The 20,703-nt window shown below is 31.4% G+C and overlaps 1 protein-coding gene across 1 annotated transcript; it reads left to right on the top strand.

Annotated features, from left to right (window-relative positions):
• Positions 1 to 4,456: 4,456 nt before the first annotated feature.
• On the top strand, positions 4,457 to 12,719 carry LOC141708479 (poly [ADP-ribose] polymerase 1). The gene is made up of 20 exons (XM_074512135.1): positions 4,457 to 4,732; positions 5,810 to 5,859; positions 5,968 to 6,175; positions 6,890 to 7,067; positions 7,160 to 7,499; positions 7,819 to 8,014; positions 8,128 to 8,271; positions 8,383 to 8,443; positions 8,543 to 8,606; positions 8,698 to 8,955; positions 9,800 to 10,037; positions 10,111 to 10,226; positions 10,310 to 10,386; positions 10,484 to 10,644; positions 10,838 to 11,029; positions 11,113 to 11,221; positions 11,324 to 11,406; positions 11,506 to 11,643; positions 11,844 to 12,026; positions 12,400 to 12,719. The coding sequence occupies exons 1-20, from the start codon at positions 4,589 to 4,591 to the stop codon at positions 12,445 to 12,447; spliced, it is 2,988 nt and encodes a 995-aa protein (XP_074368236.1). The 5' UTR covers positions 4,457 to 4,588; the 3' UTR covers positions 12,448 to 12,719.
• The last annotated feature ends 7,984 nt before the right edge of the window (positions 12,720 to 20,703 follow it).

The raw sequence follows: 20,703 nt of genomic DNA, 5'->3' as shown, positions 1-20,703 counted from the left end.
ATTTTCTGAAATAACACATCTCTGGTGGAACAACAAATCCACCAGAAAAGTTTTTAAGTCTGTTGTGTTCTTTATATTTGTGTTTGAATATATCTGTCTGCATTAGCTCAAAGCAATTCACACACACTTGCTCATCAAAACACATAGACTAGAAACTGCTCAAAACTTGAAAAAGTTTTGAGATTTACATTCAACCCCCCTTCTGTAAATCTCATTGTTAGTTCACTGGGAATAACAATCTTGATTCTCTGACTCTGGATGAAGTGTATGGGATACTAAAAACTCATGACTTGGAGATCCAGCAAAGGAAGAATAGAAAAAGTCAGAACATGAAGGTTGTGGCTCTTAATGCTGAGACTCACATAGGCAAGGAAAAGATGAGTGAGAGGTCAAGGAGAAGGAACATTGTGGAAGAGTCGGATACTGATGATGTATCAGATCTTGACACAGATACTGACGAGGATTCTGAGATTGATATGGACGATCCTCTAGTGCTTTAAATGGCTGCAATGCTTGTGAAAGGCTTTAGAAGGATTAGGTTTGCAAAACCACAGAGAAAAGGTAGTTTTAACAGAAGGTTCTCTGGTCAAGGAAAAGACAGGTTCAGAAAGAGTGATGATCAGTACACCAAGGAAAGGAAGTTTGACAAGACCAAGATGACATGTTACAACTGTAATGAAAGGGGACATCTGGCTAATGAGTGCCCAAAGAAAACTGGAAAAGCTTTGGTCATAAAAAACTCCAACAGAGACTGGATGGATTCATCAGGAACTGACAATGATGATGAGTGATGTGCTCTCATGGAAACTCATGAAGAGAATGCCTCGGAATCTGATAAGGGAAACAAGAAGAATGTGCTTGTCTTAGACAGTGGTTGTTCAACACATATGGATGGAACTAAATCCCTATTGTCAGAATATGAGGAGAAGGTTGAACCAATTGTTTGCTATGGAGATGGAAATGTAGAAAAAATACTGGGATATGGCAATATTATCATTGGAAATGTCACCATCTCAAACGTAACTCTGGTAGATGGACTGAAGCACAACTTGTTGAGTATTAGTCAAATCACTAACAGAGGTTTCTATGTCGTGTTCTATGATACGCACTACGAAGTAGTTCATAAGTTCACAAAGAAAACTGTTTTCAAAGCCTATAGACATGTAAACATTTACGAAGCCAAACTTCATGCAAATATCGATGGTCCAGAAACTTGTCTCGTAACCAAGGCATCAGTAGATAAAATTTGGAATTGGCACAAGAAGCTTTCTCATCTCAACTTCAATAATCTCAATTAACTGGTGAAGAAAGATTTAGTAAGAGGTCTACCTAACACGTACTTCTCCCCTGATGGTTTGTGTGATGCATGTCAGCAAGCTAAGCAAAGAAGAACCTCTTTCAAAAGTAAGTCATAATCATTTATCAAAAAGCCATATCAAATGTTGCATTTGGATCTCTTTGGTCCTGTGAATGTCATGTCAATTAACAAGAAAAGGTATACTCTAGTTGTTGTTGATGAATATACTAGATTTACTTGGGTATTTTTCTTGCACAATAAGGATGAAACAGCTGAAATTCTCTTGGATCATCTGAGACTGATTGAAAATAATACAAAGTACAAAGTGTAAATTCTGAGGAGTGACAATGGGACAGAGTTCAAAAATAGCAAGATGGATGAGATATGCTGATACAAGGGAATGTCTCAACAATTCTCAGCTCCTGGAACACCTCAACAAAATGGTGTTGTGGAAAGGAAAAATGGGACACTTATTGAAGCCGATAGGACTATGCTAGTGGAAGCTAATCTATGGTCATATATGGCCATCCTTTCCGCCAATAGGTACCCCTCTGCCTTACATATACACAAGTAGGTATTTAAGTCATTTTCTCAAATTTATATTAAATTTTTCTGATCAATTAAATTTTTACTCCTTAAACTAATAGAAATTTATTTATCTATTAAATAATATCATTCTAAATAAATTATATTTTATAAATAATAAATAAATAAGTTTTTGTAAAATATATAGTAATTATCTTCTATGTATAATGATATATTTAATGTTTAAAAATTATAATTATAAGAAATAAAATCTTATGGCCTTATTAAAATTTTAATTTCACAGTTTCTTAATGTGTGTGTATGAACACAAATTAACAACTTAAATACCATATTTTAATTGACTTACTTCTCATTAATAATAATAATGGGCACATGTATATTCTAAAATTTCCACTAATTATAAATAGTTAACTCATAAAAAGTATTCCCCCTATTTCATTTTTAAGTGTCTTTTTTACTTGGTTTGAATTTTAATTTAAGTGTCATTTTTGTATTTTTAAGACGACCATATCTTCTTCTTCTTTTACCCAAATAGCCTATTAACTACAATTATTAATAAGTGTCCATAATCGAAAAATAATAATTAAAAATAAATGGAATGAGCAGTTGTTAGAGTATGCATATGAAAAAGACTCTTTTATTTTATGTCACCCATTAATTTTACTTCACCATAGTCTTTAATTATCGTAAATGACTAATTCGGTCCTCACTTCCGATAATAGTTTCCGATAACTACATTCAAATCACCATAAATTAAACAAAAATCACTATAATCAAATGAAATTGATGCAGTCAAATCACCTTTGTGCAATCACATTCAGCTATCACCCCTCACTCAAATCTCCATCTACTATCTAGAAATCGTTAAACATGATATCAAAATCATAAAGGTAAATATAATTAATAATACCAACTCAAAAATAAAAAAAATCTACCAAAAATATTTTAATAATTACACTATCATCACTACGACACCCCACCATTAATCACCATAATTATCGCCACACCACCACCACATCATACTGTCACCTATAAAATTACAAAAAAAAAAAATTACCAACTTTTAGACCATATACCGCCCTTAACATCACACCACCAATGAAAACATCAAATTTTAAACTAAATTATCAACGCTTCAATATGAATTACCAAAATTTAAACAAATATCCCTAAATTTCTTCCGATTAATGATATTACGTAGATCAAAACTGAAATATCCATTCACTTATGTTATGATATCCAAAATTTAATCTGAAATTGTTGTTACATTAAATGATGTTATGCAACACATTAATAATGAAAGTATAATCACATAACGAGTCGATTTAAAATCAAGTGATGGTTGAGATCGAGATATAGATGAAAGAGAGAATATAGATGAAGGTACGAGTTAAAAATAAGTCTTTGGGAATGAAGATAGACGGCCAAATGAAAATTGGAAGAAATGAAGATATGATATGAGTGTGTGTTTATATATGTGTGTAATTTCAATTCTATTCATTTGTCAAAATCCAATAAAAAATATTCTGATCCAAAATCTATCTAATTTAAAATAAAAAATTGAAAAAAATCTGAACTCAATTAAATATAATTTTAATTCAAAATTTAAACAATTTCAATCCTAATATGATCCGAACTAAATTGATTTGCTCATAATCAGAATTGATGCTAAATTTTTAATGTCAAAATAGACATAAACCGAATAAAGTAAAAAATGAATATATGAAAATTAAAAATTGATCCAATTTGAAACTAAATCGATTATTGAAATTGTCCAGGCAACTTATAGTATATGGTAACTAAGGGCTCATTTGTTAACCCATGAACGATATTAAATTAACAGGATGAGCTATAAATAAGCTCGTTAAAATTATTTGTTTCCAAAATTATTCTGGACGGCACAAGCTAAAAAATGTCACTGAACCAATTACCTTTATTCTCTAGTGTACCCATATTTTTTCATTCTTTTGCAAGGTTCAATTAAAAATACAACGAATTCATTAATATTGTAATTTATTAATTATTTTTCTGAATATTTACTATATATTATTTTCATTTTTGCATGTTCAAACTTATTTAAAACTATATATTGAATTTATATAAATAATATTTAGTAACTTTGTGAGATGTTATTTTTAAATATAGTGTGATCATTTATAAAAATTAATTGAAAAAGGTCTAAGACATGCGTGGTATAATTTATTACAAAGTTAAAAATAAAATTATGGAGTGTACAAAAAATTATGTATAATATTATCATTGAAACTTCTTTTTAACTCATTATACACATTTTGTATTTAAGTCACAAAAAATATTTTATATTGTGTTTATCAAAAAGGTAATAAATAATAATTATTATTGAAAAAATAAATACATATCACTGTTCAAAAATATAAGATACTTATTAATCAAACAATAGAATATATGAATCATCCATATAACAGTTTGTTCGGAATTTTAATCATTCAGATAATCCTCAATCACATTTAACAAATTACCCCTAAGAAATGCATTTAAAAACAAATTGTAAAAGAAAACAATAAATAATTCCATCAAACATGGCATAATTAAATAAATTAGTACATAAGGATGTCAAGTATAGAACTAGAAGCTTATCAAGGACACTTCAAGATTCCCCAAACCCTTTACAAAAACATTCTTTTTGGTTCCATCTTCATATATATATATAGTCAGTCATACAACAATACACACACAGCAGTGTGAGTAAGAAAAAGGGGGGAAGAAATGGCTAGCCCACCAAAGCCATGGAAAGCGGAATATGCAAAGTCAGGTCGATCTTCATGCAGAAGTTGTAAAACCCCAATTGATAAAGAGACTCTTCGTCTTGGCAAGATGGTCCAATCCTCCCATTTTGATGGCTTTATGCCTGTGAGACACACTTATTTACTTTCTTTTTTTTCTTAGTTTTCATGATTTTAATCTTGTTTTTGTTTTCCACATTGTATTGTATTTTGTGCACAAACCCCAACAATCTTTTCTGGGTTTTGTTTGTTTTGGTATAAAAAGATTGCATCCTTTTGTTGTTGGAAAATTTTCATGTCTTTATGCCTGTAGTATATACTAATTAACTGATACTAATTAACTGACCCTTTTCTTTGTTTTCCTTGATTCTGGACTGATTTGCATTGTACATTTTGTTGTATTTTGTGTTTGAGTCTCTCTCTCTCTCTCTCTCTCTCTCTCTCTCTCTCCCTCCCTCCCTCCCTCGCTCTCTCTCCCTCTCTCTCTCCCTCCCTCTCTCCCTCCCTCTCTCTCTCTCTCCCTCTCTCCCTCCCTCCCTCCCTCTCTCCCTCCCTCTATCTCTCTCTCTCTTGTCCGGACTTTTTATGTTTTTGAAGATTGTATTTTTATGTTTTTGAATATTGTATTTTTATGTTTCTGAAGTTATTGTTTCTATTTCTTAGAATGGTGACAGTGAAGTGGGATTCCCTTTTATAGTATTGCTATAATTTATTGTTTTCTACTTAAATATTTATTGTTTGTAATATTGCTTTGTTCTTGTTTCTTAAATGTTCATTCTAAAACAGCGGAATGGAATTTCTTACAGACATATAATCTACATTGGTGTCATTTGAGATCATTTTGCTTGATAAGTTCTCAATTTTATTAGTGGAAATTCCACTTAAATGATTCAGTTCTGACCTTCATTAGTGTACACATTATTCTGCACAAGTGTTTTTTTTTCAAAATACCCAGGTCTCGTCCCTAATGCTTGTGTTCTACATCAACTCAATTAATTATATACAGAGCATGAAATTTTAGTATAAGATATATTTATTGCATTAATATAATAAATCGAAATTTTGTGTGTGATGTGGAAGTTGCTCTCACATTCTGCAAGGGATGGTTTTTTTAACCAGCTGTACTATAGTGATGAGTAGGCGAACAATTGCATGAATTTACTTTCTCCATCATTGACTTAAATCTCATAAATTGTTGGAACAGATGTGGAACCATGCCAGTTGCATATTGAAGAAAACAAACCAGATAAAGTCGTAAGTTTTACAAATTTTATTGTTTTTGTGATGGTGTTTCCTTAAAAGTAACATATTTTCTCTTATTTATTCTTAGAGTTATACCTAAATGTACACCTTGTCAAATAGGCAAGATGATGTTGATGGCCTTGACTTGCTTCGATGGGAAGATCAGGAAAAGATTAGGAAATATGCGGATGGTAGTGAGGCCCCAAAGTCCGGGGGCAGTCGGCTGCAAAAACCTGTTGCTTCTGCAGCCACAGCATCTGGGATTGAAGTTTCCCAGAACAGCCGCGCTTCTTGCAAATATTGCAACCAAAAGATCATGAAAGGAGAGGTCAGTTAGAATCCTTTTATATTGATTATTACACATTTCGTTACTAATAGTTGGCAGCTGATTTTGTCTCTCTTGATGTGGAGTATGTATATATATTATTTAAGGCACATATCATAGACTTTGATTACTAAGTAATGGGCATCTATAGCTATGAATACTATTCAAGTGTTTACTCACTTTAGTAACTGATTTCTGCTCATTGACTCCACTGTCCTATATAAATTTCTCCTATCTATAATATATCTTTCAATGGTTCATGACAGTAGTATGAAGGAATTATGCTGTGGTATGTCCATTCTTGTTACCATGTGGATACTATATATGTAGGCTATGTGTGAAATTCTTTTTTTTTTTTCTTTTTTTATGTCCTGGAAATGGTCCTATAGAAATAATCAAACTTTGTTTTAAGCTTAATTTGTCTTTGTTAAAATATTCTTTTAGTTAAGTTGACATCTCCCGATGTCTATAATGTTTTCAATGCCAAAGAATGATAGTTAACCAGTATGAGAAATGTCTATGCCAAAACATGTGTAATGAGTATTTACTTTTTGTTTCCACATCAAGTTATTGGTAAATGTTGGGATGAGTTTAACTGTGTAGGTACTGCTTTTCTTTTGTAGTGACCAGTAAGTATTGCCACTTTGCTTGTTAGGTTCTAGTTTTTGCAACATGATAGTTGTCTCTTTTAGTTTGGCTTTATAATGGATACTTTAGGTACGAATATCCGCCAAGCCTGAGGGTCATGGTGCTAAAGGATTGACATGGAACCATGCTAACTGCTACATGGAATCATCTCCCACCATTGAAGTAAACAAAATTTCTGGATGGGATGACCTTCCTGCATCTGATCAGACAGCTGTGTCTGCAATGGTTAAAAAGTCAACAAGCAAAGGTGTTTGAAGTGTGCTTAATTAAACATAAAGACAATTTTTTGTTGTGGGTGTATTTGATTCTTTTTGTGATCACTCACATTTGCTTTTTCAGGTCCAATAAATGATCCAGTAGATGATACAAAGCCTATACAAGAATCTACCTCCAAAGGTAATGCTAAGCGCAAAAGTACAGTAAGCAGTGACCAAAAATCGAAAGTTGCTAAATCTGAAGGTGATTTGATGCACAAAACACCCGAAAAAGATGCTAATACCTTGGGAACTGACCGCCCACAAGCATCCAACTTGGGCAGGCAACTTGAAACCCAGTCAAAAGAACTATGGTCTTTGAAAGATGATCTTCAGAAGCATGTCACTCCATCAGAGTTGCGAGAGATGCTTGAAGTAAATGAACAAAATTCAAAAGGATCAGAACTTGACCTACGTGATCGCTGGCAAGTTCTTTTAGTAGATATCTATGAGCTTTAACTGCCAGTCCACCATATCTTCCTATTGTATTTTGCCCCTGCCTCGGTTTAATTTGCTTTTTGTTCAATTTTACACCAAGAGCACATCCATACACTATTTTTGTTTACTTATATATTGAGTTGCTAAATAGTAACATTTTTTTATGAAAAAATAAGCGGAGGCATTGCATGTCTTTTACTTTCTAGCGGGGGTGTACTGTTGGGAAACACAATATTTTCTATGATAATCAATGGAGTGTATTCTTTTAATCTTTCTTTTGTTTTACACTTTCTTATTGTTCTTCAGTGCTGATGGCATGCTTTTTGGAAAACTTGGGAAATGCCCTCTTTGTTCTGGGTATCTTTTTTATTCTGGAGGGATGTACAAATGCAGTGGGTTCCTATCAGCCTGGAGTAAGTGTTCATACTCCACAACTGAATCTGTACGTATACCAGGGAAGTGGAACATCCCAGAAGGATCAGAAAATGAATATCTTGGCAAGGTATATATTTTGGTTGAAAATTGAATATTAGGTAACAGAACGGAAGTGGCACATCCTGGAAAAAACATAATGTGTAATACTTTTGTTATTCCCACTCTCCCATCTCTTCACAGTGGTTCAAGTCGCAAAAGGCAAAAAAACCTGTACGAGTACTTCCTCCACCAACACCTAGTAAACCCTCCGGAACTCCGTCAATAAGAGATGAGAGGTTGGAGGATTTAAAAGTTGCTATTAATGGATTACCTGGGCATTCTATGGTAAAATTTCATATTATTTGTTGTCTACCTTTTGAACTCTGTTCAAGCAAATAATATTCCTTTATAATTTTATTTTCATGGAAATTAATACTGAACATGCTACTGAGCCAGGAGGATTGGAGGAACAAAATTGAAGAAGTAGGTGGACAGATTCATGAGAAAGTCAAAAAAGGCATGTAACTTTTACATTATTTAGGGGACTTTTTTTTAAAAAAAATCTGAAGTTTTAACTGGGATATATTTGTTTCCTAATTGACAATGTATGTTGCAGACACAAACTGCTTGGTTGTGAGTGAAATGGTAAATGGTCAAAATGCTGAGGTAAAGAAGGCAAGGTAATGCTGCTCAGGTGATGGCACACATTTTTTTCGTATTTATTGTTTTGAAGTAATTTTTTTATAATTTGAAAATGATTTGTCTTGGCAGGAGGATGAAGCTACCTATTGTTGGAGAGAACTATCTTGTTGATTGCCTAAAAAGACAGAAGAAGCTTCCATTTGATTTGTATAAAATTGAAGCTTTAGGAGAGACCAGTGGCAGTGGTGTGGTGACAGTCAAAGTGAAAGGTCGAGGTGCTGTGCACGAAGCATCTGGCCTACAGGATACCGGACATATACTTGAAGTTGGGAAGAGCATTTATAATACAACTTTAAACCTGTCGGATTTGTCTACTGGTGTTAACAGGTTTGTTCAAATTTAATGCCTTTTTTGCAGTATGCCCTTTTATATTCTGTCCTTACTTTTTAAATATATGATCATATGATATATATATGTATATACATTTATCATTATATTTGTAAGCTCAGCATAAAATATATAATAGCTGTGCTTGTTAACTTTCGACCAATGTTGTTCTTCAGCCTTATTTTAATTATTCTCCTGTAGTTATGTAAAATCTGCAAATGAGTTAAACTTAAATTTCCATGTAATATTGTGATTCTTGCAATGGGGTTCTGTAATATAAAAATGTCTATGCTGATCTTTGAAATGTATCTTATGTTTGCAAAAGACACGAGGGTAGGATATGGAAATCTCTTGATCCTTTTTAAAACTGTGTATCATCCACAGCCTCAATTGTAGAATTCTTTCACAATCTCAGTAATCAGGATGCCATATTTTTTAAGTTAAAGTATAATGTTGCTTTGTACTGAATGATCGATTATTGCTTTCTTTCTTTGAGGGAAAAGTATGGGGCCAGATGTGTACCTTTGACATGTTAGCATCTTATGTAACTCATGTGAAGGCCTCATATATAGGAACTGTCGCTTTTTCCTTGCGGTTCTGCTGTTTAGCTAGTTTCTGGTTTTCATTTTTGTGCTTTGCGCATCCCCCTCATGTTTTTCAAAACTAAGTTTTCGAGAGAGTGGGGGCATTTAGTCTTCTAGAGAGAGGAAGGATGGATCAAAATTTATTTCTAAAGAATTGAAATTCGTATGCAAGTAAGAGTCATCTTGGGTTATTGTTTTTCTTTGTGAATAAAATTCCGTATGCTTGTCTTGATCATTGACTTTGTCTTTCCTATATGAAGCTACTATATCCTTCAGATTATTGAAGAGGACAAAGGGTCAGGCTGTTACGTGTTCCGTAAATGGGGACGGGTTGGAAATGAAAAAATTGGAGGATCCAAATTAGATGAGAGGGTCAAAGAAGATGCAATTGAAGAATTTGAGCGATTATTTCTTGAGAAAACTGGTAACACGTGGAAGGCATGGGAAAGAAAAGTAGATTTCCAGAAGAGACCTGGCAAATTCTTTCCGCTAGATATTGTAAGATATGGAATAACTAAATTTGAAAGTAGGTGCTTAAAATTTCTTTTCTTATAGTTATTTAATCTTGTAGGATTATGGGGTTAACAAAGAGATGGTTCAGAAAAAATCCTTCAAAGATTCTGATAGTAAACTTGCACGGCCATTACTAGAGCTGATGAAGATGCTCTTTAATGTGGAAACATATAGGTTCATTAAAAGTTTGCTCAGTTTCCATTTTATTTATTGATTTATCTAGGTGGATATTTTGAATAACATACAAAATTTTCCAGAGCTGCAATGATGGAGTTCGAGATCAATATGTCTGAAATGCCTCTTGGAAAGCTGAGCAAAAGTAACATTCAACAAGGTATGTCAAATTATTTGTATAGATCTTCAAGCATATATGTTAATAGTATAGTTGAACGATAGTACTTGTGCAAAATCTGAAACACTTGTATAAACAGGTTTTGAAGCACTAACTGAGATTCAGAATCTACTAAGCAGTAGTGCTTACAATCCTACTGTGAGAGATTCTTTAATTGTTGATGCCAGCAACCGTTTCTTTACTATGATTCCTTCTGTTCATCCACATGTGATTAGGGATGAGGATGACTTCAAATCAAAGGTATAGATGTGTTGAATTGCATATTTCAAGTTACATCATCCATGTACTATTCAGCTTAATATGAAACTAAAACTTGACTCTTCTACTGTATTGTTTAGTAATGTACTGCAAGTTTCTTCATGTTTCTTACTATTAAAATGTCGTGTCTTTTAATTATTACAAAAGTTATAGTTCATTAATTTATCTTTAATAGGTCAAAATGCTGGAAGCACTTCAAGACATTGAAATTGCCTCCAAGCTAGTAGGATTTGACACCGATGATAGTGTTCCTGTCGATGAAAAATATAAGATGCTCCATTGTGATATGAGCCCTCTTCCCCACAATAGTGAGGATTATCGGTTGGTTGAGAAATATCTCCAAACTACACATGCTCCAACTCATTCGGTGAGTATGGTTAAATAAGTATTGGTTGATGTTTCATCATTTCCTCTATGGTGTCTTACATTATGAAATCTCCGTACCATCAGGACTGGTCACTCGAACTGGAAGAGGTCTTCTCTCTTGAAAGGGAAGGTGAATTTGACAAGTTTGCTCCTTACAAAGATAAACTAAAGAACAAAATGCTTCTCTGGCATGGTAAGTTAATTACTTATCATCACGGTTCGGGTGATGAATATATAGGTGAGGTGAGGTCTCTTTCAAATATTTATAATAAAAGTGAACTGTTTAATGTTGTAGGTTCTCGGTTAACTAATTTTGTGGGTATACTTAGCCAAGGATTGAGAATAGCCCCTCCTGAAGCTCCAGCAACTGGATATATGGTTCTTTGTCCCTATTTTCTTTTCTGAATTGTATATAAGATGAAAATTATTTGAAGTTATCTACATCTTATAACGTTTAAATATTCTTTTTTATATTAGTTTGGCAAGGGCGTCTATTTCGCTGACTTGGTCAGTAAAAGTGCTCAGTACTGTTTCACTGATAAAAAAAACCCTGTGGGATTAATGATTCTAAGTGAAGTTGCCTTGGGTGAAGTTTATGAGCTCAGGGGTGCCAAGGTAAGTTTACTTTCTACACAAAGGTCATGTACTCCCTTGCAATACTATTAGTAATTGGTTGAAGACATGTAGCTTGAATCTGATATCTGAATCTGTCGTTTCACATGTCCCATTTTTTACTAGCACAGGCGATTTCATTAAATTCTTTTTTTTTGTATAAATTGAATGATCTTAATACATTTGTTATCATTAATAAATAGTACATGGACAAGCCTCCTAGAGGTAAGCACTCTACTAAAGGCCTTGGCAAGCAAGTACCTCGGGAGTCGGATTATGTCAAATGGAGGGATGATGTTGTTGTTCCTTGTGGAAAGCCAGTCCCATCAAATGTGAAGGCAACAGAGCTCAACTATAACGAGTACATTGTCTATAATACAGCTCAAGTAAGTTATTTATTAGCATATGGTTCATGCCTATTATGTTGATAGTACTATTACCCAGTTTTAAACTGAAGTTCTAAGGTTATAAATTTAGAAATCTGATGTTCTTTGTAAATTTAGTGCTGTTCATTGATGGACTATCTTCTTATTTGGATTGTTGATGTGAATATGATTGTCATCCACTATCACTCACCAACCTGTTTTTAGTTCTGATTACAATCAGAAAAGCTATCGTGTATAAATAATATCTTAAGAATAATTTGTCAGATGTGATTTGCTTGAAGACAGATTCTGCTGTTAATTGCATTCTCTGCATGGTTCATACTATTGTATGAATTTGTTGTACTAAGTAATTTGTCTTTGTATCTTGAAATAGGTTAAGATGCAATTCTTACTGAAGGTGAGGTTCCATCATAAACGTTGAGGGCCTAAAGGATGAGTTTTTTTGTTGGACGATGCTGTTTCTTTTGTTAAGATCTTGTTTCTAGTCCCGATGAGGGCCTCAAAGAATACTGATCGAGGCAGTTGTTTTTGTTAAGATCTTGTTTCTAGTCCAAGATTTTTGGTAGTTTAACTATTGCAAGCAATTTGATTTCTTTTTCGGAATTTGTGATTCTTCTCTACCTGCCGATGTAAATGACTAGTTAGTTCAACTACAATACTCTGGAGTAATTTAGTTCCAACTGTTCCACTGTTCATCTTATAATCCCGAGTTAATGTTAGAGCCGGCAATTTCGTACACGGCACGAAAATAACGGGTTTGGTTTGACATTTTTGGTACACGAACACGAAAGTACATGAATGCGAAAGTACACGGATGAATTTAGTGTCGGTTTTGGGTTTACACTTGGGTACACGACACGAAACGAAAGTATAAGAAATAAATAAATATTTAAACAAATTTATCAAAATTATATGAATACATATATCTTACTATAATATTTTACATATAATATTTACAGAATATGGATACAAAATAGATTCAAATTTAAATTTCATAAGACTTGACTAAACTTGACTGCACTTGAGTCTTTATGACTTATTGACTTAAGACTCGACTAGTAAAAACTTAATATTTAAATATATATTTTATTTATCTTTATTTTTATTATTAATTTTAAATTACACGAAACACGACACGAAATGTACACGAAATGAAGGTACACGAACACGAAACGAATTCTTAACGGTTCGGGTTTGGGTTAGACATTAATGACACGAAACACGAAACGAAATAATTCGCAACTCTAGTTAATAGTGTTTCCAGACCTTGGTTAGAGTTGACCAGAAATCGTTATAATAGCTGGGAATATATGTAAAGCTGGAAAATGAGGACACGTGAGAAATGAGAGTTGCTGTTGTCACAGATCTCATAAGGCTGGCTTGAAAAATACTAATATTTTTGAAGCTTTAAATTCTAAACTTAAAGCTTAATTTCCCAAAGAAGGCCTAAAAAAGATATATTTGTTCTTTATTATGTATTTTTAAAACGCCTCACTTTTGTATTAAAATCTTGTACTTTGTCACTTGGGAAACCAGGTGTAATACATAAATAATAAGATTGTAGAATTATAAAAAAAACAGACTTTACATTAACAAATCATTTTAAAATATTTGGGATCTTTCTGTTTCGCCTTAATTCTGGGTCGCATAATTGCAAAACTATAGATATGTTTCTGCACCATTTATAGATTTCTTAATTGGTGTTATTTGTTAATTAACTTTACAATCCGTGCGATGCAATCTCTTCTTTATTATATTTATATTATTCAAAATTATCATAAATTTATTTTAGTTATTATTAAATAGTATATAATTGATGAGATTTAAATCATTAACTTTAATAATTTTATAAATAATAATTTTATAAATAATAATATAAATTTTTGTTGTTGGAAGGATTCAACAATTGCAGATGGATCAACATTTTGTTGAGGGCTGGAGTTGCATACAAGAAGACGGTCATGACGGTTATTAGTGATATTTTTTTTATTCGTTGCATGTAGCGGCTTCCAATTACTAGTGCAATTATTAAATGTACTATATTCTCTAATTTTGTGTTAAAGAAAAGCGCATTTGAATCCGATAAGTCCTGTGAATAAAATCATGGGCTAAGTTTTGTTTCAACCTATATTTACTTTATACTATCAAAATTTTTTGTATTTGTAATTGCTACCATTTTAATATTTTTTGCACATACACACACATAAACCGAGGGTATTGTGGGAAACAGCCTCTTCATTCAAAGAATGAGGGGAAGGCTGCGTACATCTTACCCTCTCCAGACCCTGCGATATGCGGGATTTACTGAGTATGTTTGGTTTGGTAAGAATTCAAAACTCTGAGATTGAGTAGTGTAAAATAATAATATAAATTTTAAATTATACTACATTTCAGTTATTATAATATAGTATTGATTTATTGGTGTTTAACTCTGATGGGGGGACGAATATATCCCATATAAAACTAACGGGGTTGGTAGGCCGTTTTGACTAGACCTGTCAATTTGCTTGTGTCGTATATTTTTGTGTCGTGTGTTTTTGTGTATCGTGTATTTGAAGGTCAAATATAAAATCGATATGTTTAGGGTTATTGTACTTTCGTGTTTGTGTATTTTTTTGTCGTATTTTGTCGTGTTTTTCATATGAAATTGAATATTAATATTAATTAAAATAAATGAATAAATAAATAAAAATATAAGGTTTTTAAGTAAATTTTTTACAAAATATATTAAAAATATACGTTCAGGTCACATTTATATACATATTATAAAACTAAGTAATAATTTTAAAGATAAATATGCATATATCTATTATAAATATATATATATTTATTATAAATATTAATATTTAATTATAATATTTATTTATATCATATATTTCGTGTTGCGTCGCGTACCAAAAGGAAAATACAAAATTGATATTAAATTTTGATCATGTATTTTTATATTCATATATTTTTATATCGTATATGTAAAGACAATATAAATACTAAATTTTCGTGTGATCGTATATCAGTTTTATTGTAATGTTCTTTAGTTCCAACATATAAAGCTGCATCTTACACGAGTGTATGCACAATAATGTTTTAACAATGCTGTAATTTTTCATTAGGAATGCTACTAATAACGGAAAGAAACAGTGCCCTAATAACTAGCAAGCATTAATGTATACATGCAAAAAATTGAATTAGTATCACATGAATCAATTATTCTTGATTTAGAAACTACTAGCTTACGGAGCCATGATTAAATATTTATATATTTTTATTTTTATTTTATGTAATTTTATTAAAATTTTATATAAATAATTAAATATTAAATAATGATTAAATAATTATATTTTGATTGTATATAATTTCAAGTTAAGTTTGTATAAATAGTATCTGATTGATGAGATCTATGTAAATATTTGTTGTTAGTGAAATTCAAACCTGAAAACTTATATGTATTTTTATAAATAATAATATAAATATTTGTCGTTAACGGGATTCAAACCTGAGAACTTATATGTATTTTTATAAATAATAATATAAATGTTTGTTGTTGACGGGATTCGAACATGAGAACTTGTATAATGCATTTTTTTTAGTATTTGGATCTAACGGTTCTGATTATTTGATGAAGAAGATCCGACGGTCAAGATAGAAAGAGATAACCAAAATGAGAGTTAACCAAATTACAAATTATACCTCATTCTGGATTATTATAGTATAGTATAGATTACTGGACTGTACATTTACCATACATGTACAACCAATATACTTCCTCTATGCCATTATGTCGTCCGCGGGACGAGGATTTCGACACGTATTTTAGTGCTTCTCTATATTATAGTTATATAAACGTTTTATTTTGAATATAAATTTAATATATAAAGTTTAATGCGGAAAATGAAAATTTTAAAAATAAATTAAGAAAATATATTTTATATTTACCTTAAAATATGTATAGAGTGTTGAAGAAAACATGTAGACAGAGCCGGCAATTTCGTACACGATACGATAACATGACCGGAAAATGACATGAAAATAACGGGTTTGGTTTGACATTTTTGATACACGAACACGAAAGTACACGAACACGAAAGTACACAGATGAATTTATTGTCGGTTTTGGATTTACAGTTGGGTACACGACAAGCAACGAAAGTACACAAAATAAATAAATATTTAAATAAATTTATCAAAATTATTTGAATAAATATATCTTACGATAATATTTTACATATAATATGTACATATAATAGATTCAAATTTAAATTTCATATGAATTAAATACACTTGAGTCTTTATAATTTATTAACTAAAGACTCGACTAATAAAAATTTAATATTTAAATATATATTTTATTTATCTTTATTTTTATTATTAATTTTAAATTATACGAAACACGACACGAAACGTACACGAAATTAAGGTACACGAACACGAAACGAAACGAATTTTTAACGGTTCGGGTTTGGGTTGGGCATTTATGACACGATTGTACACGATACGAAAGTACACGATACGAAAGTACACAAAACGAACGAATTATCAGCTCTATATAGTGAATTAAATGGGATAAAGAGAGTAACATGTACGTATATCCAGGGCTCTGGTCCAATAATTATATTTAGTTATTTACACAAAAATTATGTGTAATTCCGTATGTCAGGGTAATTTATACTCCCTCCATCTCATTAGTTTATTAACATTTGAAATAGAGTGATCGAAACGTATTTTAAGATTTTTTTTATTAATATAGTTTTGTAACTCATTTTTAAATTATTTTTTTCTGAATAAAAGTTTAATATTTGAATTTTTTCAGAAAAAGAAAATTTTAAAAACAAGTTATAGAATTATATTAAATAAGAGTATTAAAATATGTATCGAATTTTTTATTTTAAATGTTAAAAATCTGGTTGGACAGACCAATAATACAACAATCATTGGTTGGGGATCCGGGTTCACTTATATAATGCGTATATATTAGAAAGTGTGTGCGTAATTTATGCGTATTCATCCTCTTCTTCTTAACAACTAATTAATGAAACAGGGATATTCTTTAATTTATAGGGATACAAATGCGAAAACTCCTTTATTTGTGATTAGAACTAGTAAATCCGCTTATCATTAGTTTTACCCGAGTATGGATCCAAGTCAAGAACTACAAAGTATGAGCAACTTGCAAAGATTTATTATAATGTTACTACTTTATAGCCCGTGCTTTGCACACGGGTATTTTAAAAATTGTTTAATAAAATAAATAAATAAATTTATAATTAAAATTGAATAATATAATTCTGAAAGATTAAGTTATTTATATAATATAAGTGTATTACATCTATATATTATGATAAATTTAGTTAAGAACTACTTTCGTTACATAAGTTATTTTTATGTTATACTCCCTCCGCCCCTTTCGATTGTTTACATTTTTTAGAGAGTGTCCGACACGCATTTTAAGGTGCATATTATGTATAGTTCTGTAATTTTTTTTTGCAATTTTATTTTTCTGAATAAAAATTAAAATATTTAACTTTTATTCAGAAAAATAAAATTATAAAAATAAGTTACATAACTATACTTTTTATGCACCGTGTCGGACACTTCCTCAGAAATGTAAATAATTGGAATGGACGGAGGGAATATATTTTATAAGATTATTTCTATAAATAGATCTGTCATAATTTAAAGTTTACTTCAAATTTATATTAAAAACTTAACATAAGTAACATAATTTATATTTATAATTATATTGCAAATTTTCTATAATTAAAATGTGTCATAACAAAATATATGGATTTTTTATAAACCTAATATGGATACCAAACCTAAAAATGGATAGTCCGCTGGGTCAAATTAAAGTTAAAAATTATATTCGAACCAAAATATGGATACCAAATTTTAGGTATGGGTTATCCAGCAATTTATAATATATAGACTAGTAGTAGGATAAGAGAGGATCAATTTGCATCGATTCACAAGTGGATCAGTTAGACTAGTTGGTACGTTTAAGATAGTCTAGCTCTCCGGATGTTCTTATAATATCTCATATTTTTTAAAATTAGATTAATAATATAATAATAAAATAAAAAAGATTAAAATTAAATGAAAATTGGGACTTAAAATTAAATTAGAATAAGTGGCCTAAAATTTGGATCAGACTTTAATATGAATAACTTGTTTTGTATTGTTATAAATATATCATATTTGTCTTCCTCGCATGATTCTAAAAAACGTTAATCGGATATAATCGGTTAGGGTACTTTGCAGAGATTAATCGGTAAATTGGAAATTAATCGGATGATTAATCGGGAGTATTTTTATATTAATTTTTAAATATAAAATATATATTATATATGTATAATTTTATATTCAATAGACTATCCATCAATTAGGAGTTATTTTGACAAATTAAATTTCATGGAAGGGTAATCTATTAAATTGGTGGTCAACAAAGGAGTCCTCAGAATATGCTACATATGCCGGTAGTTTGATTACATCAAAAATCACTGCCATTTCTCAAAAGAAAATAAGCACATGTATCTCCCTCTTGCACTATTTTATATGCCCGAGCATTAACAAAATTTGTGCTATTTAGATTAACTAAATCCCGTACTGGATATACCACCAAGAAACTCTGTTGTCAAAAGGTTGAATACTCAAACTTCTAAAATATCACCAACAATCTTGATCCATCTCACCAAACATGAAATCTTCATCAAGTTCTGTCTCCTCCGAATTAAAATCATCTTCATCGAGTTCTCAAAATGTCTCAACACATGTATTAGCCGAACCTTCAGACTCGTCATTATCTCCACCCTCCACAATCCATTCTTGAGCCATCCGTGCATCATTTGCAAGTAATGGATCACACTTGTCATTTAATTTTTTATTCTTGGAATTGAACTAAACATATACAAGACTACTTAATCTGTTTGAATCTAATCTGTTCCTCTTTTTTATATGAATCTAAAAATAAAAATAAAAAAATTAAAATTAGATAACTTGAAGAACTTAAAATAACCGTAAAGAGGATGAAGTAAATAATAATAAGAAAATTTAGTTCATTACCCCCTCAAAGGTGCTCCAGTTTTTTTCACATCCAGAATAACTTGTGGTCAAAGCGAATATTTTCATTGCCATCTTTCACAGATTTGGTGTCTCAGGACCATAATTAGACCACCACGCAACTGCACAAAATTAGATTTATTTATTTACTTTAAAAAGTGTGTAAGAGCACTTGAGTAGAGGATTATATCAAATTAAAAGATTATTACCGGGATTAAAATTATCATCATTGTTCATTCTCCCCGAAATGGCCAGCTTTCTTGAAAATATTCCATCCATTGCCTTATACTTATGCAACTCGATATTGGATACTGAATGTTGAGCTGCGTAATCATCCGGAAAAAAGGCCTCAATGCAAGTTAACAGAGCTCCCATGCAGTCAGGATCTTTCTTCACTTCATCGTCTCTATAATAATAATAAGGGTTCAAAAGATAGGCAGTTAAATGTAAAGGATTGTCGAGTCGATCCTTGATTCTGGACTCAATGATGTACATTATAGGATCATATATTTCCCTGACATTCTTACAAATTTTGATGACTTCTTTTTTAGCATCTTTAAGTTCACCATAGATAAAACCCATTGAAGGCCTCAAATCTCCATCCACAAGTCGTAGTAGCTTAACCAATGGCTTAGAAATTTCTAAGCAGCAAGATAAGTTCGTCCAAAAAGATTGACTAACAATAGTATCATAAGTGAAAAGAATATGTCCTAAGTCCAATCATGTATTAGGATTTAGGAATAACTTTGATGTAATCTGTTTTAATTTCATTGATATTAATAAAGACTTGTTTTATTTTATTACGGGCTTTATCTATTTAAGTGTTTAAATAAGATATACCATAGTTTAGAGTACAGCTTTTTATGGATTATGATGAGATCATAATAGTGAGACCTAAACAGATGATAACTCTAAACTTAAATAGTTCCTGGTCATAGGATTACTAACTGGTAATTAATAATCCGCAAAGATCGGTACATACTATGCTTGCTTCATTCTGAAGGATGTCTGTTCTCATAGACATTTGTGTGTTGACACTATAGCTAGTATGTAGGTGCTTATTATGGAATAAGTTCACTGAACATGACTCGCACAGCTGAACAACTGATGGAGTTCACTCACGTGTCAGCAGTTGTTCACATAGTGATAGTTGTACAAGTATCCTTAGACTTGAGGTCATCATAGTCATCTTGTGTACACTGAACTATGCTTTGGTTTAGTTCTTAGTCTCCAGGGACAATTATTAGGGCTCTTCTGGGTATAGGAATTTGTACACGAAGATAGTGTATGATCAATAAAGGATCTACCCCTTCCAGTGAAGGAAGCGAATGTTCAAGGCTGATCCACTTATGCTAGTTCAGGAATCTCTGGCCAGAGTAAATGAAATTAGAAAGGAGTTTCTAATTTGCATAGAACTACGCATAGTAAATGGTAAGCAAAGTGATTGAATTAGATAGGCTTGACACGAGATCCATGCCTTGTATTTAATCGGGACATTGTAGGGTAGAAGGAGTTTATTGTACGGTAACTATTCACTGAATAGGTTCTTGGTATTCTAAGCAGTGAATTCATATTATCCGGATAGTCGCGATATGCTGAGAATTTATATAAATAATGATAAAAT

The sequence above is a fragment of the Apium graveolens genome, chromosome 2, assembly GCF_009905375.1.
Source record: "Apium graveolens cultivar Ventura chromosome 2, ASM990537v1, whole genome shotgun sequence".
Classification (NCBI taxonomy): Eukaryota; Viridiplantae; Streptophyta; class Magnoliopsida; order Apiales; family Apiaceae; genus Apium; species Apium graveolens.
The sequence above is the reverse complement of the archived record's forward strand: the minus strand, read 5'-3'. Positions and strand labels throughout refer to the sequence as shown.